This window comes from Mauremys mutica, chromosome 3 (assembly GCF_020497125.1).
Source record: "Mauremys mutica isolate MM-2020 ecotype Southern chromosome 3, ASM2049712v1, whole genome shotgun sequence".
Classification (NCBI taxonomy): Eukaryota; Metazoa; Chordata; order Testudines; family Geoemydidae; genus Mauremys; species Mauremys mutica.
Window position 1 is genome coordinate 68154810 of NC_059074.1, and position 25389 is coordinate 68180198.

General features: G+C 41.1%; 1 protein-coding gene across 4 annotated transcripts in view; it reads right to left on the reverse strand.

The window, feature by feature from the left end:
* The window catches only part of RARS2 (arginyl-tRNA synthetase 2, mitochondrial), a 59647-nt gene that overhangs the window by 16519 nt on the left and 17739 nt on the right, over nucleotides 1-25389 (reverse strand). For all 4 annotated transcript variants that reach the window (XM_045009763.1, XM_045009764.1, XM_045009765.1 and 1 more), the window contains 10 exons: nucleotides 20335-20411; nucleotides 13657-13815; nucleotides 12470-12576; nucleotides 11115-11210; nucleotides 9901-9961; nucleotides 6583-6659; nucleotides 5894-6018; nucleotides 1353-1420; nucleotides 1137-1246; nucleotides 163-258 (listed from right to left, as the gene is read on the reverse strand). In XM_045009763.1, the coding sequence (XP_044865698.1) occupies nucleotides 163-258; nucleotides 1137-1246; nucleotides 1353-1420; nucleotides 5894-6018; nucleotides 6583-6659; nucleotides 9901-9961; nucleotides 11115-11210; nucleotides 12470-12576; nucleotides 13657-13815; nucleotides 20335-20411 (976 nt within the window). The remainder of the gene's footprint in view (nucleotides 1-162; nucleotides 259-1136; nucleotides 1247-1352; nucleotides 1421-5893; nucleotides 6019-6582; nucleotides 6660-9900; nucleotides 9962-11114; nucleotides 11211-12469; nucleotides 12577-13656; nucleotides 13816-20334; nucleotides 20412-25389) is intronic.

The window sequence follows — 25389 nt, forward strand, 5'->3', positions numbered from 1 at the left end:
TACACATGTGTATTACAAGTATGGGCTTGTGCAACAGGCCCAATGATCAACAAGTTATTGCCTAAAATGTTTGTTTCTACTCTTCCACTGCCATGTAACTAATTCAACATGCAGGCTTCAAACCCCAAGGATCTGCTTCTTGGAAAGACAAATAGTAAATACCTGAGAAGGTGCTGAAGGACTGAGATGGCCTGTGGATCTTGTAAACAAGCTGTATTAATGTCAGTCGATTGCCCATTCCTATACATCTGCTCTAAACTAGAAAACATAAGAGCCCAGTGTGAGAACACAAATGCTTTTGTAAATTTAAAAATAAACAACCTTCACCAGCAAAGCTGCATAAGAATTAAAACCAATGTGCACTTAAAGGAGAACAAAATTTGAATCTAGATCCACTGTTTGCAAGCTGACTAAAACATTGGCGTTAGACTAGCTGAGTTAAATCCAAGAAAAAAAAGCTATTTTACTTGAGTCAGCATTGAATATACATCAGTAACTTTACAGAAAGAACCCCTGAAAGAACATGACAGTTTAAAAGGGCACTGTCAAGTTTGACCTTTTGGGAATTAAAAAAAAAAATCAGTTCAGGAGTATGACACAATGCTGATGTCAACAGTCTGACCGAGTGCTTTATCTTCAGTCTCGGTATCTCTCCTGTGGATTTTTAAAATTTCCTAAGATACAATTTTGGGTGATCACAAAAGGACATATAAGGCTGGAGTTGGTCACTGCAGCTAGTGAGAAGTTCAGTCAAATCACAGTTTAAATATTGCAGCAAGGTGTATTTAGCATATCCAGGAGACTCCAGGCCAGATTCCTTGACTATAGCTGAGCACCACTGATCTTGGGGTCACTCTTTGCCATACCCTAATTTGCACCAGTCATCCCAAGCAGCTGTTACAGCAGCCAGGAATTACTAGGACTTAGAGACAGCCTGGCCATGCCCCTTGCCCCAGCCAGAGGGAGAGGGCTTGCAAGTTTCACTTTCCTTGGTTTTCCCATCTGAGGTCTCAACTGAATGGATGAGAGATTCAAATCTTTAGCAAAGGCTTCATCACAAATGTTACTCAGTCACTGGAGTAAAATAGACGTTAATAAAATCAGAAAATTTCTCCACTCTGGAAGGCTCTTCTTACCTGTGGAGTCTGGCATGTGTGTACTGCAGGAATACGCCTGTATCTCCCCGACTTTGGAGAACCCGGTCCCAACTAAACTGATAATCGGATGATAGAAGACCCTTGAAATCCTAAAATGATAACAGTTGCTATTCAGCATCATGTAGCTAGTGTTCCCAGTGCCAATTTATAGTCTCTCACAAAAGAAGGGATAATCAGAAGACAGTTTAAACAGACCTGAATTATGAGCGCTGCAAGCCCAATCTTTTCTGCAGTCTCAAGAGGGTTTTCCAGTTCTTTACTTGCTGAACAGATACAAGCAAAAACAGATGATGAAAATCTGCAACAATGTAACTGATTCATGGGTCAAAACTACAGCAGCTGGTGGCAGAGCAGATTTGATTAAAATTTATACCAGCAATAAAACAAACTGTCAGGCTGCAAGGGCCGACAAAGTCTGAATGTAAAACTTTTTACATCTAGGCTACCTTTCTTTAAAAAAACTCAGGGTCACCAAATGAAATTAATAGGCAACATGTTTAAAACAAACAAAAGGAAGTATTTCTTCACACAACGCACAATCAACCTGTGGAACTCTTTGCCAGAGGATGTTGTGAAGGCCAAGACAGGGTTCAAAAAAGAACTACGTAAAGTTCATGGAGGATAGGTCCATCAATGGCTATTAGCCAGGATGGGCAGGGATGGTGTCCCTAGCCTTTGTTTGCAAGAAGCTGGGAATGGGCGACAGGATGGATCACTTTGATGATTACCTGATCTGTTCATTCCCTCTGAAGCACCTGGCATTGGCCACTGTTGGAAGACAGTACACTGGGCTAGATGGACCTTTTGTCTGACCTAGTATGGCCATTCTTATGCTCAATATGATTAATAGATTTTAAGGCCAAGGGGATAATAGTCTAGTCTTGACTCACTACGTAACACAGGCCATTGAATTTCACCCTGTAATTCTGGGATCAAGTCCATAACTTCTGGTTGAGGTACAGCATCTCTTTTAGAAAGATGTCCAGAGAGATCTCAAATGATGGAGAATCTAGCACATTCCTAGGTAAATTGTTCCAATGTGGACTTTATTTCTAGTTTGAATTTGTCTGGCTCCAGCTTCCTATCACTGGGTCTTATTACGTCTTTGCCTGCTTGATTAAAGAGCCCTCTACTATCAGAAAACTTCTCCCACATGAGTACTTATGGACTGTGATCAAATCCCCACTAAGCCTTCTCTTGGATAAGCTAACTAGACAGAACTTCTTAAATCTCTCACTGAGAGACTAATTTATCTGCCTTGAAACTTCACTGATAAATAAGCTAACAAAGGATACTTGTTTTCACTGCAGCTGTTGGAAGGACCTTGGCTGGAAAGTTATTTTGTGACTGCTTTCAGCAATTCCTCAATGAGCAAGCAGCTCTCTCACTCCTGCAGCAATCCACTAAAGGGGCTGTTTTATTCCTATTTCCCCCCGAGAGGTGAGAGCACACAGTGCTAAGCTGGGATCATAGCGCTCTTCACACAGATGTTCAGAGACTGCACACATCACCACTATTTTGGAAGGAATGTTAGCGCCAGGTGCACCAGTCCACATCTTCAGGCAATATATTAACTTGTGTTTGGACTCACTAACTTCACCTAACCTGGTGACACTCTTGGTCTATTTAAAAACATTCTATTTTTAAATTCAGATCATATCTGCCTTCTGTCTAGGTCTCTTCTTCCTATTTGCAGGAGGATCCTAGAGTAGTTTCCTATAAGACCAGGTTGTCAAACACACTCTGCAGAGAGGGCCTTTTTAATTCTGGTCTATGGGTTAAGTCTACAAAGTCTACACTACTCTCCATCCGCAGCTGATCTCCCAGTTGGAGATTTGCACAAAGACAGAGGGGAAGATATGGCCGTTATGTAAAATCTAAACATATCACTTAATGGGAACGAAGATGCACATTTAGAACTTATCTCTGCCATTTGCTAGGCTATTTGCACAAGCAGTTACCAGGGTTGCACATGCAGCTCAGGTAATTGTCCAAATTAGTGAGAACTGTGCACCTTAATTTTTTGAAAACCTCTTTCAAGGTGTCATCCTTGGGTTTCATCACTAATGCCCCACCACGATGAGTGGGGGTGATTTACATCGCTTAGAACTGTTTGCCCACCTGCTTGCTTAGGAAGACAACTCTGCATTGGTTACACTGTTCATGTTTGGAAGGGTTTTTTTGCAACTCTAAGGGCAGATGTTTATATTTTAAATACGAAAGCTTGCATTCTGCAGAATATAAGCCAGTCAGAGGGGCTTGTTAGCTACCTTAACTGGTCTAGTTCTGGTGTGCAAGCCAAGTATTTAACACCATCATAAGCAAATTCTTCATGGCAACATAGTGGGAAGACAACCCTTGCTGCAACTAGAAAACCCACAGGGCCAACTGCTCACAATTACCCCACCGAGACACAAAAACAAGCATCTCCAGCCCCACCACTTTCTGAGCCCAGGGAGAAGAGAGATCAATGGCAAGCCCTTCAGCATTGGTGCTAGGAGCCCTGCCGCACAGCTGATCCTGCGTTTGATGCCATGAAGTTGCAAGGATGACTCTCACCCAAGGTCTGCTGCATTTACAGGAACCTGGGAGCACTTAAGCAAATTTTTTTGAAAAACCATCCTGTGCTGATGTCCCTTCAGCCTCCCCATAAGATTAAAATGTATTAAAATCCCACAGTATCAGATAATGATTGAAATTATTACGTATTAGTACCATAGGTTTACAGGGTGCTTTACAAAACACAACTTAGGTGCCTGCCACAAGGAGTTCACAGTCGAGGTAGGACACATACAATTCAAGGAAGCTGGAGCAGGTAGAAGTAGTCACAGCTGAGTTAAATCAATAATGAAAGGCTATGCAGAAATGATAAGGAGATATTTGAAGGACAGGACAGTGGATGTTTGTTGCACAGAGAGGTTGATCCAGCAAGAAAAAGATCCAGAGGCACAAGTGGGAGCAGGTGCTCCTGGGGGAATTCTGCACCACTTGCAATGTAAAATGTGCATAGAATTAATGTTCTATGCAGAATTTCATTTTTCCCCACAGAATTGGTGCTGCAGATTTGCTGACTGCCACTAGGTGCCACTGGACCCAGCGAGTCTGGCTCCGCAGCTCACAGTGCACCTGCGCAGGAGGTGTGGCTGGGTTGTGCTTCCCAGATTTGCCAGCCCTGCTTAGTGACATATTGCGGCCGGGCTCCCTCCCTGCACGGCAACTGTCGGAGCCAGTGAGCTGCACCCTGTGGGGAGAGGTAGGAGCAACAGCTAGGAGCTACAGGGAAAGGCCGCTGCTTTCTGGGAGGGGAGACTGAGGATGGGGAGGGGGGTATGCTCTGGGGGGAGAGGGGAGCGCGTGACTCAAGTTACACCCTCCCCCACTATCAGCAGGTACAGGCCATCTCTGCCCGGTGGGACAGTAACAAAGCTGTGCGGGGCAGAGCCTGTGACTGGGCTCAGGAAGGGAAGAAGGTGCGGGTTTCTGGGCCCGGGGTCCCCATGCAGACCCACCCAAATATCCCCTCCATCATCTCCCAACCATACCCCTCCTCCAGCTCCCCCCGGCAGTGTCCTCTATTTGGGAACTTGAAATATGGTAACCCTATAGGGGCTGGAAAAGTGAGAATTGACTAAAAGACTGGGAGGACGTATTATTCCCCTAAATTGTGCCCAGCTGGCACGTGTGACACACCCAGACTGAGGGCCTGATAAAAAGCATAACAAAGAAACAGGAAGTGGGTTGTCGAAGAGGCTTCTTGAACTCTCTACTTCTGGGGGAAATCTTTTTTGTTGTCTGTATTGTTACAGACATGCCTGCTGACAGGCATTTTGAAATAAATTACCAAAATAATTGAAATTGGTGAGATTATATTGTGATATGTTGACAAATAAAATATACGGAATTTTAAAATACTGTGCCCAGAATTTTTAATTTCTGGGCACAGAACTCCCCCAGGAGCAAGCAGGGAACAGAGAGAGCATTAAGGAGAGAGGATTCTACTGAAGATAAGGCTTGTGAGAAGGTGTAGAGGGAAAAGAGGATACAAGAATGGAAATGCAAGCAGCATAGAGTCTTAACAGCGAAGACAATGAGATACTTAATAGCCCATATCACTATAGCCAAGATTTTCAAAGCAACAGATGGCAGGTAAATGCCTTTGGAAATGCCCTCCCCAGCATCTGAGCACTTCAAACATTAATGAAACACTTCAAACAACCCTGTGAGTTACAGAACTATTGCCATTTTACAAGTGAGGCAGAGCAAGATTAAGGGTAGAGGGTAAAACTTTAAGAAGTTCCTGTGTGAGTGAGGAGACTAAGTTCCATTTTCAAAAGTGATTTAGGAGCTTACATGCCATTCATTCCTGGGTTCTGTTCCCAGCTCAGCCACTAACTTGCTGCATCATGGTAGGATAAAAGTGCCTTGCCCGTCCATCAAAAGGGGCAATAACTTCCCTACATTGCAGGGTTGTTGTGAGGCAATGTTCATTCCATGTTTTTCAAGCTGTATGGCCTCCTATGCTTCAGGAAAGCTATTTGAGATTCTAGTTATGAAAGGGCAAAGTGTTATTACTACTTTATTTATATCATCACAGATGGTGGAAAGACACAGATCAGAGCCTGTTGCTCTGGGTTACTGGATGTGGGGGAGAGTGATGGAGTGGGGAAGGAGAAAGGGATATTGTAATCTGCATGGGAATATTTCAAGAGAAATGAATAAAACCTGAAGCAGCTAACTTTTTGCAGAAGCCATGTTTTGTAACATCCTTGAGCGAGCTTCATTTAAAACATCTTCCAGGAAAACCACCTCTCCTTTTCGTGTCTTCATCCCCTGCACTAGCCCAAAAGACACATGCTGACACCTGCATTGAAAACAGCAGGATCTAAAAATCATATTTTAATCAACAGAAATGCCTGCAATGTTTGTTCAGGCAGGGCCCTGAACCAGAATGTAGTAGTAACAGCTGAACAAACATCATTCAACATAGAAAGCTCAGCAATGTCATCATTACCTCACTTCAAAAACCATCTCGCCATGCACACCTTATAATTAGACAGAAAGGACCAGAATTATGATGTCGTTCATACACGCTCAGGAGACTGGTACTTTGTAGCAGCTGTGTTAGGCTTTAATATAGAAGATTCAGTACAATAAGCTAAGAAGAGGCAGGATGTAAAATATTACACTTATAAAAGTATATTAGCTCTTAAGATTATTACTGTTTGAGCACACAGTGTACAGATACAGAGGTGTAATGTCTTTGATGGGCAATATTTCCTCCTTCTTTGCTTTTATGTACCCTACTGTTATTACCAAGGAGCTTCAAGGGGCCTATTAAAGGATTTCTTATCATCATTGCTCATTTTTCCTTTTTAATATATCTCCACTCCAATAAAAAAGTAGCAATTATGACACCCACACCTACCTTTCTGCCCACTGGTAGCCCATGAGCTTCAGTATTTGGAACAGCTGTTCAAAGTGAGTGTTTTGACTTTTATCTGTCTTAGGGGGGAAAATGAGTGCATTTTAGAAGACATCCCTGCTTAGGCAGAGAGACAGCAGAACTAAGATCTAGGAAAACAGACTGGATTTGAAAGATATAATAGCGTAAGTACTTTGACATCAACCCACTCTAGAATCTTACTACTGATAAAATACTTTATCTTTGTGAAAACAGTTTATCCTATATCATTTTACTACAGGCCTTTGAATTAATCTACTTTAAATATCACCTTTCAATTCATACATTTTGTCTAATCTCCCATCAGAAAGGAGTCATTCATAACCAGGGCTGAGCCTTGAAGCCCCTGTCATTGGCGCTTGATTTACATCATCAATACAAATGCTTGTATTTGGGCAGGCTTAAAAGAAACAAACAAGTATTTCTTCACTCAACACAGAGTCAACCTGTGGAACTTAGTGCCAGGGGATGCTGTGAAGGCCAGATGTATAACTGGGTTCAGAAAATAACTAGATAAGTTCATGAAGGATAGGTCCCTCAATGGCTATTAGCCAAGGTAGTCAGAGATGCAACCCCATGCTCTGAGTGTCCCTAAGCCTCCGAATGCCAGAAGCTAGGACTGAGTGACAGGGAAATTGGATCACTCGAAATTACCCTGTTCTATTCATTCCCTCTGAACCATCTGACTGTCAGAAGACAGGATACTGGGCTAGATGAACCATTAGTCTCACCCAGTATGGCCGTTCTTATGATCTTATGTGACTTTTCAGCACTTCTGGGACACTGGGCCAGAGACAAATGTATATATTTTAAACACACGTGCTGTATAATCATAGAATCATAGGAATGTAGTGTTGGTAGGGACCTCAAGAGGAACACCTAGTCAATCCCCCATGCTGAGTCAGGACCAAGTATACACAGACCATCCCTGATAGTTATCTGTCTAATGTGTTCTTAAAAACCTCCAATAACAGGGATTCCACAACCTCCTTTGGAAGCCTAATAGTTAGAAAGTTCAGTGAACATGGAAAACAATTGAATCACTGTCCTCTTTATAACAGCCCTTAATGCCCTTATCATATTTGAAGACAGTTATCAAGTCTCCCATCAGCCTTCTTTTCTCAAGACTAAAGACGCCCATTTTTTTTTTAAACCTTTCCTCATAGGTCCGGTTTTCTAAATCTTTTATTACTTTTGTTGCTCTCCTCTTGACTCTCACCAGTTTATCCACATCTTTCCGAAAGTGTGGTGCCTAAAACTGGACACAATACTCCAGCAGAGGCCTTACCAGTGCCAAACAGAACGATTACCTCCCATGTCTTACATACAAGTCTCCTGTTAATATATAACAGGCCACTATAACCCCCAGATCCTTTTCAGGAGTACTACTGCCTAGCCAGTTATTCCCCATTTTGTAGCTGTGCGTTTCATTTTTTCCTTAGTAACAGATAATGCTCATCTCTCAAATATTAATATTTTAAATTAAATATACATTTGCTGCTCTCCTCATCTTTCAATTCCTCTCTCCTGTGACTGTTACAGACTTCCCATTGGAATTAGCCTTTCTCTGTACTCAACAACAGGCTTGCTACTACAGGCATCATGGGGTGCAGGTCCCCTCACCAAGTTAAGATGGCAGAATTCACCACCACTCCTTCATTTTAGTTTGCTCCTGAACTACAGCCCCACAGGCCATATTTGACAGACCACTACTGCAAGAACTGAATGATTTTTGTTCTCCTTTATTCTTTTTCAAGCCCAGGCTAGGAATTTCCAGAGCTGGAATTAATAATTCATGCATCTGTTGCTATAGAAAAGTACAGATGAGAGATGGAGTAGGTGACCTGGCAAGTGATTTCCATTTCTAACTTCTCAGAGACACTGTAATTTCAATGGCCAGGCTAGTTACCTCGCAGGTTCCAACTTTTGTTGCAAGAACATAAGGATTATGCCAGGGAGAAGAAGAAAGTTAGATATTAGGACTGAACAATTACTAGAAGTTGAGGTGACTGGCCAGTAATATCCTTCAGCAGGTGGTTTCTCTCGGGCTATGTTAGGGCACTGACTCTGCACTGGTCCATCTCATTATTATCGATTTCAACCTTCATTCTCTTTTGGTGCAAAGTGTTTCGTTATTTTCACTTAGTCACTTTCTTGTAACTCATGGCAATCACAGGAGCAAACATAGATGAGCAACTGCTCGCATCAGCTATTGCTACGTCCATAACTTCTGGAGCATTGTTTCTCTATTGGAATGCAGCTCCTTTGTGACAAGGAATGCAGCATGTTTCTATTGGTGGAAAACACATTATTCCGAAGACAAGCTAATGGAAACTCCTTGGAGCCAGAAAATGAAGAGCTAAAAAGACCTGGGCTTTTGGTTCTACATTTACTGGCTCCAGTGATTTTTCCAAAGGCATTGTATTATGTAATATTATACTGGCTAATGAAAGCATGATACCAAGCATGCTGTATGGACATATCCAGACACATCATAAGGAGCAGGCCAAAAAACCTGTAGATTTGCTTCCCAGAGGACATTAACTGACTCCATATACTAAAAAGTGGTTTTCAAAAGGTTACCTTTATCTCTGAAAAAACCTTAAAGGCATCATATGCTGCATCTTTAGAATTGCTAAAGCTAAGAAGTTTTACACAGCAGACAAGGAGGTAATCCTACTATCCATTACTGATATTGCTGAAGTCATGTTAAAAAAACAGCAGACCATTAAAATGCTCCAAGTCTGCAACTGCATTACCCAGATGGATTAAATGGCTCTTGATGTGCAATTCCAACTGAATCATCAATACAGCAACTGATGTACTGTAAACAAGCTATAAAATTCCCATTTGTGACAATATACTGGGACTTTAAATTAAAGTTCTACGTAAATGGATTTTAGAACATGACTTTAATAGCATGTTTTATATCCTTTTATACGCTAAAACAATTATAAGAATCAACTTTTAACTTGATTCAGTATTTACTAACAATATTTATCCGGAAAATGACCTGCTGATTGAGTAAAAGCTATTTTTGAGCAAATTAATTTTCAAGATGGTGAGTCCCACATGCTTTTTCAGCCATTTTGTGGGTCATGAACTAAAAAAGGATTGAGAACCATTGTGTAATATTGTGGAATAGCTGCTGTGCAGTGAGGCCCTCTAAGTGTCTGTTGTGATGCCAAGTACCATGTGCCTCGGTCACACTGGGAGCAAGAGAGGCCCCACATTAATAAAAGAGTTAAACTCAAAGTGTTGTGTGCATCTAAAATTACTTACCACATAAATCATAGTATCACAGTTATATTTCTGCATTCGGTCTATAGCAGCAGCAAGATCTCTGGAAGTGATAAATGAGAAATTCTCAATCAAACTAAATCCACCTCATTATTTAGAATGGGTTGCCTGCTGGGAAAATTCTCTACCATTGTGGAAAGGGAGGGATTGTAAAAACGAACAAGTGCATTATGGAGGGTTTTTACCTTGTACTGAAGCCACTGCCAGAGAGAGAATACCAGGTTAAATGAATCAATGTATACTTCATGCAAAAGAGTGAGCATCTGGTCTTTGTTTATTACGTATTTTTAGAATTCAGTGTTGTTTTTAAACTCATTGATTATGGTCAGAAAAGCGAGTAGGAAAAATGACTTCTTGCATAGTACAAATCTGGTCTCTCTGTCCCTACTGGGACAGTGAAATGGTCAAACAATTGGGGGAATCTTGTGAGCAGAGAAAATAGAACCTTCACAGGACCTGGACATAGACTATGGAGCTCATTCCTGCAAGTGATAAGAATGACCTCTAACCAAGGTCTCAGAACTGAATGCAGAGCACCTCTTCAATGCAGCTTTTCTCAAGAAGTTCACACACACACACACACAAAATCCTCCCACCCCAAACACTAAAAAAAGTTTGATTTTTGTCAGCCTGTGGTATGAACTAAAGTGACTGTTGTTATTTCTATTTTAAAATACTTTAGAAGGATTCAAATACTAGGATGATGGGGCCAAAAAGATGGTGGTAACAATTGATGTAGCAGGCTATCAGCACTGCAGAGCCAATAAAGATGTGGAAGAGCAAACTATGTTAGTCTACATCACACTTCATGAATAAGAGTGCTAGTCAAGTTCTTCTAAAATCTTTGTTGTGGTCAATTATTTGTTAAGCAGAAAGAATATAGCTATGTGTTCAGTCTATTTATATGGTTGATAGCTGGAACCAAAAAAAATGATCTATAAATAGAGTAGATTTCCTACTGGACTCTTAGAGAATAAATCTAGAAAAATAAGGCTTCATTTTTTAAAGTAACTACCTATCTCTACATAGTTATATTGTCACTATAACCTTCAGTTATTCAAATTATTGACTGGTCAATATCTTGTAGTGTTCCTATAACAAAAAGAGTTTAAATCCCTTAAAGAGACTACTAATGCAAATTACACAAGAGTTTACCACTGAACTAAATCCAAAGTGTAGCATAGACAGACACTTGCCTTGTTATATAAAGAGATGTCCCATCACTACGCATTACAGTGGAAGACAATGAAAGGTCTCTTTTTTCAGAAAGATCCACTACTCTTGTTCCTTTGCTGAAAATGAAAAACAAAGAAACCCCAACCACATAACATCATTTGAAATAATTGCAAACCAGAACTGAAATACAGAATCCAGGAAAAAGAATTAGATGACACATACATAAAGAAAAGATCTTTCTTCATGCTGCCCACTATTCTTGGAACAGTCTCATTCCTCTTGTGCACAGAGAATCTTCCCTCTACTCCTTCACATGTCCTTTGCATTAGTAGGAGCATTGCCAGCAGATGGAGGGAAGTGATTATTCCCCTCTATTTGGCACTGGTGAGGCCACATCTGGAGTATTGCATCCAGTTTTGGGACCCGAATTACAGAAAGGATGTGGACAAATTGGAGATAGTCCAGTGGAGGACAATGAAAATGATTAGGGGACTGGGGCACATGACTTATGAGGAGAGGCTGAGGGAACTGGGCTTATTTTGTCTGCAGAAGAGAAGAGTGAGAAGGGATTTGATAGCAGCCTTCAACTACCTGAAGAGGGGTTCCAAAGAGGATGGAGCTAGGCTCTTCTCAGTGGTGGCAGATGACAGAACAAAGAGCAATGATCTCAAGTTGCAGTGGTGGAGGTGTAGGTTGGATATTAGGAAAAACTATTTCACTAGGAGAGTGGTGAAGCACTGGAATGGGTTACCTAGGGAGGTGGTGGAATCTCCTTCCTTAGAGGTTTTCAAGACCCGGCTTGACAAAGCCCTGGCTGGGATTATTTAGTTGGGATTGGTCCTGCTTTGAGCAGGGGATTGCACTAGATGACCTCCTGAGGTCTCTTCCAACCCTAATCTTCTATGATCTCCCTTTCATAACCACTTCTTTCATCTTGCCTTCCATTGCTGATATCAGAGAATTGCCTGCTCTCACTCTTGTGGCTCATCTTTTATGAGTGTTGTTTCCACACATTAAGATTGTCAATACCTCAAGACAGGGACACATCTAACTCAATTTATTAAGTACCATGTACCCCTATGGTACTATATAACTAATAAACAGCATATCTGGCCATTAAATAATTAGTCAGGAAGACCATTTTCCCCAATATGAAACACTTTCACTGTGCCCAGTTTCAGCTGCAACTCCACTGCTTCTACATCTTCCACATCTTTTATACTGAAAGTACTTGTGTAAAGGAAAAATCCCACAACTACTGAGCAGCATATTTTTATCTGTCTATCCACCACACCTTTTATATTTGAAATATGACAATAGCAAAGAGTTAAAAAAATCACAACTGTTATAATGAAAACAAAATAACCTTTCATACATTGTTTTCTGAAGGAGTCCTTTAGTGTCCAACATCTTTAGAACTTCCTGGGACTTCTCTTGATAAAATGATTCTCCAGAATATTCATCAAAATGCACTCCTAGACGCTGAAAGTTTCCAGGAACAGAAAGGAAAACACTGTTAGGGTGAGACTTACACTTTCTTCAAGTCTTTAAATTTGCTAGAAGTCAGATGATGGGTCTGTGTTGTAGGCCATCTAGATGGGGAGAGTGACGATGGATTTTAGTCATGAACAGCTAGTATTTGTTGTCAAAAGGAAGGGATGTTGGGTTTTAATTTAATCTCTGGTTCATTACATTTTGTCTTTTGGGTGAGGAACAGCTGCTATTTTATTTTAATTCATAGCAAAGGCATTTGTCTAGAGCCTGGGATAGGTTCTTTCATAAATATTTATTATAAATGAAAATAAAATACAAGTTTTTCCCACAAAAGAATGGAAACTAGTTTTAATTAAGTGTCAGTGTGTGAGAGAGGACTTCACTTTAACTGCACTCTATCTGCAGACAGCTTTTGTACTGATTACTCTAACTTTCAGTTATTGTAATTTCTCATGATCAACTGAATCTGCAATGTTTGCTGTTCTGTATAAAAAAGTTAGATTAATCTAAGCTAAAACAAGCTATTTACCAATTACATTTATGACATGGAACCTTTTAATTTAGTGGGTTGGAATTTATTAAAGATGTACTACATAGGCATAAATCTGCTTTGTCGCTCAGCATTCTTCTCTTGGATTGTGTGAATATGAGAAAGGAAAGTTGAATGTCTAGTTATATGGATTTCACAAAACAAATTTGTCTAAGATCTTCGCAACTAAGATTTACTATGCTCTGCCTGGATATTTATTTATTATTTATTTATATTAAATAAACCACGGCACTTTCGGTAGGAGAAAGGTGTTTGCCTCAGCATATTTGGAAAGTTTTTCCCTTTCCCTACTCTTATAAAGCATACTGTACAAAGGTGAAATGGTTGAGTTCCTGATGGCTCCTTCCACTCCAAGGGCGACTGAATTTCAGCAGAGTATGTATTTAATTTGTGATGTGCTGAGGGAGTTTCAGGGATGAAAAAGTGCTATGCAGATGTCAACGATTGGTGTCATGGAACAGTGGACGAAAGGAGACTATCCTAGGACTGCATAGAGACAACAGCTGATGGTTTGGCACCTTGTAAATCCGGACATACTCTTCAATACTGAAGTCTCTAAAATGTTGCCACATTGACAGTGTCTGCTGATCACGTGCCTCCAATTTTCTAAAGAAATCCTGTGCCAGCTTCTTTATGTTTTCATCTTCTTCTGCTGCTTTGTTAACCTGTACATATACCTAAAATACAATGGCATGGAAAATGTACAATAAATATAATCTTCCCTTCAAAGGAAAATAAAAGTGGAAAACACAGGAAGGTCCACAAGAATAGCACAGAAGACAGACTAGGAACACACAGTTTATTTTTAAGGGCTGGAATATTGGCTTGACTGCACAGTTTAGACTCAACTGTGGGAACTATTAGTTTTTTCAAAAAATCCAGATTGTAATCTCACAACTGCTACTTCTATTGCTGTTACTTCGGATGCTGCTTCTGTTACTATCCCAATCTTGAAACACCCAAAGCAACAGAATATGGAAGAATTCATTTGTATGTAAAGAAATCAATGATAGAGTCTTAAACCAGGATGCATTTCAGGTTGTTGATCACATCATTGGCACACGTCAATTAAACCCCAAAGGAAAAGGTTGGCATGCTGTTTAACTGAGGGAGCCCATATGTCAATTTGCTAGAAGTGTGTGTTGCATTCAACACTGCTAGCGTATATAGACATTGGCTTCCCTGGTTGGATACTGTATGCCTTTAGTTGTTAAAGGCCAGAAGTTGATTCAGTTCAGAGTGATTTTTATTTATTTTTTGCATTTAGCATTTAGAAAATGAGAGGCAAAGTTCTGAAAGCAAAAATTATAAAAATGCTGTTTAAAAATAAATTTACCATGACTGTTAATTTTATATTTTGACCCACAGAGGTCAGCACTGATGGAATACTGTCCCACTTTGACAGGTTTTATAAATTAACCCTGTTAGGCCATTGAATTATGGCAACATTAGTGAGACATTAACACTCCAATTTACAAGAGTCCTGTTTGAACAATTTCATGAGTTTAGCCAAAATATCTTGCTGTAGTGGTCTCAGCCTGTAAAAATGCTCTCATCAACTAAACATTCTTGAACTTTTCCCCTTCCCTTTATGTGTCTTGAATTTCAGAGATACTGAATTAACCAGACAGTATTACCAACAAGTCTCAAATTTGAGAGCAGATTAAGGTTTCCACAACCTAGCCACAGACAATGGAATTTAAGCTCAGAGAAGGTTTAACCCTTTCTATGGAAGGATAGTAACTGAACACATTCAGTTTTTCCCTCCTTGCTGATGATTTTATAGAGCAAACAATAACTGCAGCTGTGAATGGCTAACCACATCTGACTCCTAACCAGAATTTAAGGCGCAACTATGGGTACGTCTACACTACCCGCCGCATTGGCGGGTAGCGATCGATGTATCAGGGATCAATTTATCGCGTGTAGTGTAGACCAGTTTGGCAAGAGGCGGAAGCAAAGTTGACGGGGGAGCGGCGGCCGTCAATCCTGCGCTACGAGGCCGCGAAGTAAGTGATTCTAAGTCAATCTAAGATACGTAGACTTCAGCTATGCTATTCTCGTAGCTGAAGTTGTATATCGTAGATCGATCCCGCCCCTCTGCCAGTGCAGACCAGGCATATGACTAGAAGGGATTCTCATTTATACGCTTAATTACACAAAAATCTTCCCAATGTATTTTTTCCCTTTTAAATAACAGCAGGGAAGACCAGTCCAATGTATCATATATAGCATTTCAATACATATCAGAAAGGCACCACAATACAGTACAATACAAATCTGCATCAATTGCAGATATAAATCAGAGGCATAGTTAAACAGTTATAGCAGTCAAAGATTGTGGGAATTTGAGAAATTGTATCTTGGTTTAATAAAAAATCTGCTTCATTAGAAATCACCACACCTGCACTGAATGTTTCTCTCTGTGAATAATGAAGGTGATTTGGGGCCATCTCACCATAAGCCTAGGTATTTAATTCATTAATCAAATCAAGGAAAGATATCTTAATGTTGCAATGCCTCTCTTGTACCAGATTCCAATAGCCTAATTTTGAATAATAAAACTCAACTGTATATAAGAAATCTCATTGTCTAGTGTGTAAATCCTACAGGGTATCAGTACAAACCACATACACCTCTACCTCAATATAACGCTGTCCTCGGGAGCCAAAAAATCTTACTGCGTTATAGGTGAAACCGCATTATACTGAACTTGATTTGATCCGCTGGAGTGCGCAGCCCTGCTCTCCCGGAGCGCTGCTTGACCGCGTTATATCCGAATTCGTGTTATATTGGGTCGCCTTATATCGGGGTAGAGGTGTACCAAATTATTTGGAAACTTGCAAGGAAAGAAAAAGTGCCACCATTTCTGTTGATTGAGAGAAATTCAAACTAAATAGTAAAGGTTGTGCAAGAATTATGTTCTAGGCTAGGTTGTCTGCTAATGGCTGGACCTTGAAGTTAGTACTTCAACTCCTATCTCATGTACTTAGAGCTATTTATCAATTGTACTGAGGGAGCCCAAGGGGAAAGAGAAAATATATATGGATTGTTAAAAGTCAAAGGAGGTGAATGGCTTGGAAGCCAGAACCATTATGCTATTGTATAAACAGTACATATTTCTGTGCACATAATACACAGTTGGGTGGAATGCAGTGAAATACTCAAACACACCTTATGTCTGAGCCAATAACTAGATTTACTTGAAATCATCATCCCATGACATAATGTCTGGTTGGTCTACTAGAATGCCAGCTTTTAGCAGCAGCTGCCATCTTCAGCCCAATACAGATGGAAGCGCAGTTCAGCTTTTTATTAGATTATGGATTCTCTATGATACATACAACTCCATATCAGAATGTATGAATCGTTGTTGAATAGCACTATACATTTGGTATATTTACCTTTAAAGAGTGGGGCACGGGACTTTTTACAATTCAAAATTTGTGCCTAACCATCTCCATAATGATTGGAATTGTTCTGCTAAGTGCCTTAAATCTATACTTGGCCATTTCTGATAGCTGATGCATGCAATCAGCCAGCAGACCATGTATTCATATTACAAAGGCTCAGTGAGGCTCTCTGCTCATGGCATACAATGCAATCAATAGTAATGTTCTCTATATAAACTGGTGGAGAGAAGGATCAAATGAATAACTAGTTTGCATGTGAAACACGTTTGGATGGACTGAGTCAGAATCCTGAAATACACTCTGCTCTGAACCAGCAAGGAGATTTGTTTGATCCAAATAATCTGTCCTCACGTGTCTGAAGAGCCAATTTTGCAGTGAGGGGGTCAGATTCACTCTTCTGGGGCAGGGAGAGACAAACTGCTGTACCAGATTGCTCCCTGTGTCCCAGGAAGGCCATTTGCCCAGGAGAGGACAGCATTAACCTTCATCAACAAGGGCGCAATAGAATCCCTGCTGATGGAAGCCGCCTAGGAGATGTACTGAATCTGGCTCACTTTTACAATCGTAAAGAAAGATAAGCCCATTTTGCACAGCCAGGAGAGCATTCTGAAACTGCGCATGGTGACAATCACTTCTCACCACACATCCATGGTAGACTGAATTCAAATTAAAGATCTTGTTTAAGATCCTCTTCCCAAAGTTGCTGCTTAAGGTGTAATTAAAACAAACATTGTCCTCTTTACATGTTTTCTAGTGTGAATTAAATAATAAAAAGAATATTTAGCAGTTTAAAGCAGTTTAAGATGGGTGAAGTAGCATGCCTGGCATTAAATGAGGATATTAATACAACAGGCATCAGCGAAACTTGGTGGAATGAAGATACTCAGTGAGACATGGTAATACCAGGGTACAAAATATATAGGAATGACAGAGTAGGCCATGCTAGTGGGTGTGTTGCATTATACGTTACAAGAAAGCATGGAGCCAAATAAGGTAAAAATCTTACTTGAAACAAACTGTACCATAGAATCTCTATGCAGAGAAATTGCATGCTTGAATAATAAGAGTATAGTATAGTAGGAAAATACCAACCAACCACCTGACCAGGATGGTGACTGTGACTGAAATGTTAAGGGAGGTTAGAGAGGCCACAAAAGCAGAAAGTGCAATAATAATGGGTGATTTCAACTATCCTCAAATTGACTGGGTAATTGTCATCTCAGGGCATGATGCGGAGATAAAATTTCTAGACACCACAAATGACTGCTTCTTGGAACAGCTAGTCCTGGATTCTGCAAAGGGAGAGGCAATTCCCGACCTAGTCCTAAGAGGAGCACAGGATCTGGTTTGAGAGATAACTATAACTAAATCACTCGGTAATAGCAACCATACTGTAATTAAATTTAACATCTTTGTATGGGGGATAAAACCAAAACATCCCACCACTGTAACATTTAACTTTAAAAAGGAGAAGTACACAAAAATGAGGACACTTGTTAGATGGAAATTTAAAGATACTGTCACAATGGTTAAATGCCTGCAAGCAGCATGGGGATGATTTAAAAACTCCATAATAGAGGCTTAGAATAAATGTATACCTCAAATCAGAAAAGACAATCAATCAATCAGAGGACCAGAAAGAAAGAAAGAAAGAAAGAAACAAAGAAAGAAAGAAAGCCACCACAGCTAAATAGCAGAATAATGGAAGCTGTCAGAGCCAAAAAGTATAATAAGGCAGGCCAACAAAGAATTTGAGAAGTGTGATGAGGTGTATCAACCACCACACTACTGAGATGAGGGTTAAGGAGCCGCTCCGGAAGCAGGAAGCCACACCCCTCACCTCTGCCGGGCATGCTCCCAGTGTAGGGAGCATTCAAAAGGGTGCAGCTCAGCTCAGGCTAGGCTGACTGAGGAGGAAAGCAGTTGGGTGCAGCAGCTTCCTGCCAAGAAGTCACTGGGGCCAAGCCTCCTAGCCAAGCTGATGGAAGACTACTGACCGCGGGAGCAGAGGGTGCCAACTCACTGTCATCCAGGGCTCCGGAGATAATCCTGGGAGGAAGCCAGGAGGGATCCCAAGACAGAACCGTGGCACCACTGGAGGTACAGGGGTAGGAAGTGACCCAGGGAGTACAAGTAAGGTACCAGACCCTACGCCACATAGATGACCTAACTGCTCTGAAGGGCCCTGGGTCAGAACATAGGGTGGGCCTGTGTTATCCTACCTCCTTGTTGGGACTATAGCTGCTAGACAGAGCGGCTCTTAACTCTTGCCATTGGATGACGCTACATGGACTATGGTTGCTAGGCAGAGCAGCCCTTGACTCTCGCCATTGGGCGACACTACCGTGGACTATAGCCGCTAGGCACAGCGGCCCTTGACTCTCCACACTTGGAGACACGTCCATGAACTGTAGCCACTAGGCAAAGTGGTCATGAACACTCGCCACTAGGCGATAATGCTGGCCTGGGCACACAGGCATCTCCTGATAAGAAGCAACTTGCTAGACACACCATTCTAACAGTAAGTGTCTTTTTAAGTACATCAGAAGCAGAAAGCCTGCCAAACAGGCAGTGTCACCACTAGACAACCAAGGTGCCGAAGGAGCACTCAAGGAAGACAAGGCCATTGTACAGAAGCAAAATGCATTGATCTTCACTGCAGAGGATGTGGGGGAGATACGTATACCAGAGCTCTTTTTTGGGTGACAAATCTGAAGTATTGTCCCAAATTGACTGACCAACAGATGAGGTGTTAGAACAAACTGATAAATGAAACAGTACTAGGTCACCAGGACCAGATGGTATTCACACAAGAGTTCTGAAGGAACTCAAATATGAAATTGCAGAACTACTAACTATAGTATGTAACCTATTGCTAAAACAAGCTGCTGTACCAGATGACTGGAAGGTAGCCAATGTAACACCGATTTTGAGGAAGGGCTCCAGAGGCAATCCTGGCAATTACAGACCAATAAGTCTAACATCAGTTCTGGCAAAACTGATAGAAACGACAGTAAAGAACAAAATGATCAGACACAGATAAAAAGGTCAATTTTCACAATGGAGAAAAGTAAACAGCGGGGACCTCCAAGGATCTGTACTGGGATCTGTGCTTTTTAACATATTCATTAATGATCTGGAATATGACAGGGATCTATAAAATCATGAATGGTGTGGAAAAAGTGACTAAAGAAGTGTCACTTCCCGTAATACACAAACCAAGGGGCATCCAATGAAATTAAGAAGAAGCAGGTTTAATACAAACAAAAGGAAGTACTTTTTACACAACACACAACTAACCCGTGGAATTCATTGCCAGGGGATGTTGTGATGGCCAGAAGTATAACTGGGTTCCAAAAAGAATTAGATAGGTTCAATGGCAATTAGCCAAGATGATCAGGGAATACAATCCCATGCTTGAGGTGATTCTAAACCTCTGACTGTCAGAAGCCAAGAGGGGAAGACAGGGGTAGATCACTCCAACTGTCCTCTCTGTACACTCCCCCGGAACTCTGGTACTGGCTGCTCTCAGAGACAAGATACAGGGCTAGCCAGACCATTGGTCTGACGCAGTATCGCAGTTCTCATGTTCTTAAGAACAATAGAAGGTACCTTAGCACTATAAATGCTGCTTTTTTTTTTGTCAGTGGAGCATAATATAGCTTAAGTAACGAATGTTTTAAAGCTTTTTGTTTTGAAGACATGCTTTCATACATATAAGAGCTAATAACTATGTTGAAAGAATATTGCTAATATTATTTGAAAACTTTTGAATCAACTTACCTCAAAGAGGTGTTGTAAAGGATTGGAATGTAGCTCTTCTTCATTGCCAAACTGTTGGAAACCAGCTCCCAGTAAACCTAGAATAAATAATAATTAATAAAATGGGACATTAGAAAACAGACCAGTATGTATTATATCTTGATTAAAAGCTTTGTACAACCAAATCTGTATCTTAGCATTATAAGTAATGAAAGGAAAACATGCCAAAATATTTTAAAACATAATTGTGTCTGCCACAACAGACATAGAAAAGAAATTGATTATTCCAGTGCTTGAAAAACCATAATAGGCAAAGACTGGTATAAAAGACAGGGGTGATCCTTCTAACAAGAAGTTCCTCCCAACACCACAGCTGCTGGAATTCCTAACCCTGGAACCTGCTTCAGGGATCCATCTTTCACATCAGCATTTAGCTAGAAGCTGTCTGAAATCTGAAGCCCACACACCAATCCCCTATGTCTGCTGGAAAGAAGGTGCTTCCCTATTCCTCACACCAAAGTCATCGGCTGCCATGACTACTCCTCCACCAGCCTCTGGACCACTCCAAGAGTCTGATCTCCACTACTCTATTCACACTTTTGTTTTGGGTCTTCCTTCCCAGTGAATAGCTCCCATGCCCCACCTCTCCTGTTGCCAAGGGGGAGCAGAGTGAACTTGACCAAACTATCAGTTTCTTCAGCATTCCCAACAGTGAAAGTCCATTAGACTCTGGTCAGCGTTCACTCTGCTGCAGCTTAGGAAAAATATGAGCCACAGCACAAACACTGGGGCTTCCTGTCTACAGAATGAGGACAATGCTCACTTCTTGTTTGAAAAGTTTCCTCTGGAGCCATAAGGGCAAAATTTTAGGGCCAAGGTCAACAGTCTGCTACAGCGGCTATTCTAGTGACACAAAACTGCTGCAAACCCATCTGAATCAGCCAGTTCAGTCAGGTTTAGTGCTGCAAAGCAGTCGTAGCATCAGTGAACTGTGTCCTTCATTTTTTTTTTAATGCATTCTATTCTGCAGAAGCTGATGGCATTTGTCCCCCCACTCTCTAGAGAAAGCTTCCTATTTTCCACAAGTGGTGAGTAAGAGAACAGATTTTTCAAGCCCCAGTTGATTATAACCACAAGCCTTACAATATTGCAAAAAAAAAAAAGCAGTCTTATTATGATTTTTTTAAACCCCATACATTAGCATTTCAATGTAACAATTTCTACCTATTGACATGAAGGGTCTGCCTGAACCCAATAAAAGCAAGAAAACAGAACTACTTAGGGTGCCCACGTATTGCAGCACATGTAGCTGGGGCGGCAGAACCCAAAAGGGGATTCACTTGAGGTGTTTTCCCTACCACCACTCCGACAGTTCCACTGTGGAAAGCTAGCTTTAAACTACATCTAGGGTTCCACAGGATGCCTTGTGACAGCATATCCTGGTCATGCTGGCTCCCTCCCTCACCAATACCAACCACTTTAATAGTGGTCCTGAGAGACCAAGAGGCTGCAGGCATGTTGCACTGCCACAACCCTCCTTCCATGAGCACCTTCTGCTACCTGAGACTCTCAGCTAGTCTCTCTGCTGTGTGTAGTCACCACAGACCCTAGCGTGAATCAAACACATGAAGATGCAGGACTTGATTATTTCTTTAAATGTATTTGGTTTGGTTTTAGAATTGCCCAAACATTCATAGATTATAAGGCTAGACAGAACCACTTTGATCATCTAGTCTGACCTCCCGTATAAACACAGGCCATAGGACTTCGCTGAATTAATTCCTGTTTGAACTAGATCACCTGAGAGGCTTCAGAACTGCCCAAAGATAGCCTCAAAGGCTGAGAAATTCAAGTCCTTTCCTCATCTTTAAATCAAAAGGACTCGTCCAGGTGCCTCTGCAGCCATTCAGGAGAGCTGAGGTTGATTTTAAATCCATGTTCCCTCTGAGCTGTCAAGGACTAAGACTGCTGGGGAGATGGTACACGGAACCCTGAAGAGGGAGAGTGTGTACCATTTTGGAATAACCTCTCCAGCTGATAAAGGAAGTACAGTAACTCCTCACTTAACGTTGTAGTTATGTTCCTGAAAAATGCAACTTTAAGTGAAACAATGTTAAGCAAATCCAGTTTTGCCATAAGATTTAATGTAAATGCGGGGGTTTAGGTTCCAAGGAAATGTTTTGGGGGCAGACAAAAGGCATTATATACTGTACAGTACTGTACTGTACTGTGGTTGGGAAGTGCCTCTGGCTTACCCCACACAGGCACAGCCCGCTGCAGGCAAGGATGCTAGGAAACACCTTTGTAGCAGTAGCAGCAGCTTCCCTGGAGAAGAACAGGCTCGGACTTTGCTGGGAATGCTCCAGGCCCGCCTCTTCCTGTCCTCACTCCACTCCAGGCCCACCAATTCCCACCCCCACTCCACCTCCTCTCCGGAGCACGCACAGCTGTTTGGCGCACTTCGGACTTTCTGGGAGGGAGGGGGAGGAGCAGAGATGCAGCGCTTCTCTACTCCTGCCCCTCCCTCCCAGAAAGTCCTAAGCGCTAAGTGCTTTGAGGGAGGGGGAAGCAGTGGAGAAGCTCCGTCTCCAGTCCTCTCCCTCCCCCCAGAAAATCCTAAACACTGCTAAACGGCTGTTTGGCGGCGCTTAGGGCTTTCTGGTAGGGAGGGGCAGGAGCAGAGACACAGCGCTTCCACGCTCCTGCCCCTCCCTCCCAGGGCTTCCCGGCCACCAAACAGCTGTTTAGTGGCTCTTAGGACTTTCTGGGAGGGAGGGGGAGGAGTGGAGACACAGTGCTTCCCTGCTCCTCCCTCCGCTGGGAGGAAGGAGGAGGAGGCGGAGAAGCGGAACTTGTGCAATGCTCCCTTGTAAAGTCTCTGCTCTTCCACAAAATCTTACAAGCAAGTAGCCAAATGACGTTATAAGGGAGCATTGCACAACTTTAAACGAGCATGTTCCCTAATTGAGCAGGGATGTAACACTGAACCAACGTTAAGCGGGACAATGTTAAATGAGGAGTTACTGTACTTCAAAAGAGTCTTGTCCAGTTCCTGTTGGAAGGACAGAGATTGCAATAAAGGTCCTAGGAGGAGTTTAATAAGGGAAGCAAGACAATATCCTGGAAAAGAAATTAAAAAAGGGCTAATCCCATTTAAATTCAGTTCTATATTTTAAAAACTGCCTCTCGGCTGGGAACTTGTCTGCCAAGTTTCAGCCGGATACTCTTTAGAAGGCTAAGTTATAAACTCCTTGTAAATGGTGGTTATAATAGAAATGCTGACAGCTCATTAACTATAGTGGTGCTTCTGGGAAGTACCATTATAATAAAATTCTTGAGCTATAATTTTGTGAACCATAGTCACATCCTTTATAAAAGCTGTTAAATATTGGAACTGAATAGGGCAATATAAGAGAACATCTGTTTTAAAGGGGACAGTTAAAACTAGTAGCTCAAAAATATGACCTACCAGCCATACTTTAGACTGAAGGTTCCCATGTACACAATATGCTCTCCAGCTACCTTTCCTGACATCAAGATGTCTGCAGCAATATATAAAATCCCTGCTATTCAAAGTTCTCTGGGAGCACCATTCTGCAATCAAACTATTTACTTCTCAAGAACAGAGCAGATAAGCACAGTAGGGAAAAGCACCCTTAACCAGATTTTATTTTGCTATTTAAATATTGTTGCCGTGTCTACTTTAAGAAAAAAAATGATGAAGTCATATCAAAGGGTTAAAAATAAAATAAAACACGCAACTATGAGTCTAATTTTAAGGCAACTCATCACACAAGTATCCCTCATTAAATTCCACAGGGCTCAGTTTAGAGAGGCTTGGTTGCAATAACATGACAAAAAGCAAAATATTCGTTACCAGACTTTAAAGTGTCAGAAAATTCAATTAAGTTGCCTTGCAAAACTGTCATGTGAAAATATCCACCCATCCACGTATGGATTATGAATACACTAATATTTTTCTCATCTGTCCAAAACAAACCAACCTACCAAACAAAAAGATACTTGTCCCAAACAAGTGGACAAGTAGAATTGTTCAGGGCTGGCATTTAATATATGTATCATCTACATAGAGGAGACTGAACACAATGATATGCAGGGGCAAAGAAGTTTATTGGTATGATTTTGGGTGTTAACCGAATGCCATAAATGTACCATGACACACAACTATTTTATTCGTGCCACACATTTTAAAAAAATAGTTGTGTCTGCTTTTTGTTTTTTAAACAAAAATTTTGTTGGTACTAATTTTTTTTTTAATCCATCTGTTTTCAAAGTCTGAAAGTATTAGCTACCGTGAGTATACCCAGCCTCAGAGTAAAAGAAAGTTAGCGCTAATACCTTTTTAAAACCTCTAGAAAACGATCACAAATAGCTCTTTTGGAGGGGGTGGAAGTGGAGACGCAAAAGTATGGTGACATTAAGGTTTGATATCTTTCAGATTGAGAAGGTTAAAAAACGATGCTATTTACCACTATGAAGCTTGGAATGAATCTCAGTTCTCCTAAGATATAAAACAAATGTTTATAGTCATGGTGGCTCATGTGATATGAGACATTAGGGCAGTCATTGGTGCAAGAATAAACATTTGCCCATCTTAGACTCCAGAGCAGTATAATTTTCAGTCCTTGCTTCTACAATTGTGGGGGTAAAATTGATATTACCCTCTCCTTTCTTCATGCACTTTTTAAATAGCAGCTATTTGAACATTTCTCAGATGTTTGATTTTAGTAGCAGCTCTGGCAAATGGGGATTTGTAATTATCATCAACCATGCGTAGTTCTGTACATTAGTAGGCATGGGCCTAAAGGGGTTTGATAAGTTAAAGGCACAAAACAGAGTGCAGGAGAGGAGAGAAAATGTGCAATATGAATGCAAATTCCGCTACAGTTTCACAAAATAAGAAATTTATTCTATGGTTATGTCTACAAGTGTGAGGTAAATAAATTGAATACAGTGGGTTCAGTCTCCTGTAGTCCTTACACAAGCAAAACTCCCAAAGTCATGAAGGGTTTTGCATGACAAAAGAATTCAATATTAGGATACATACACGACAGC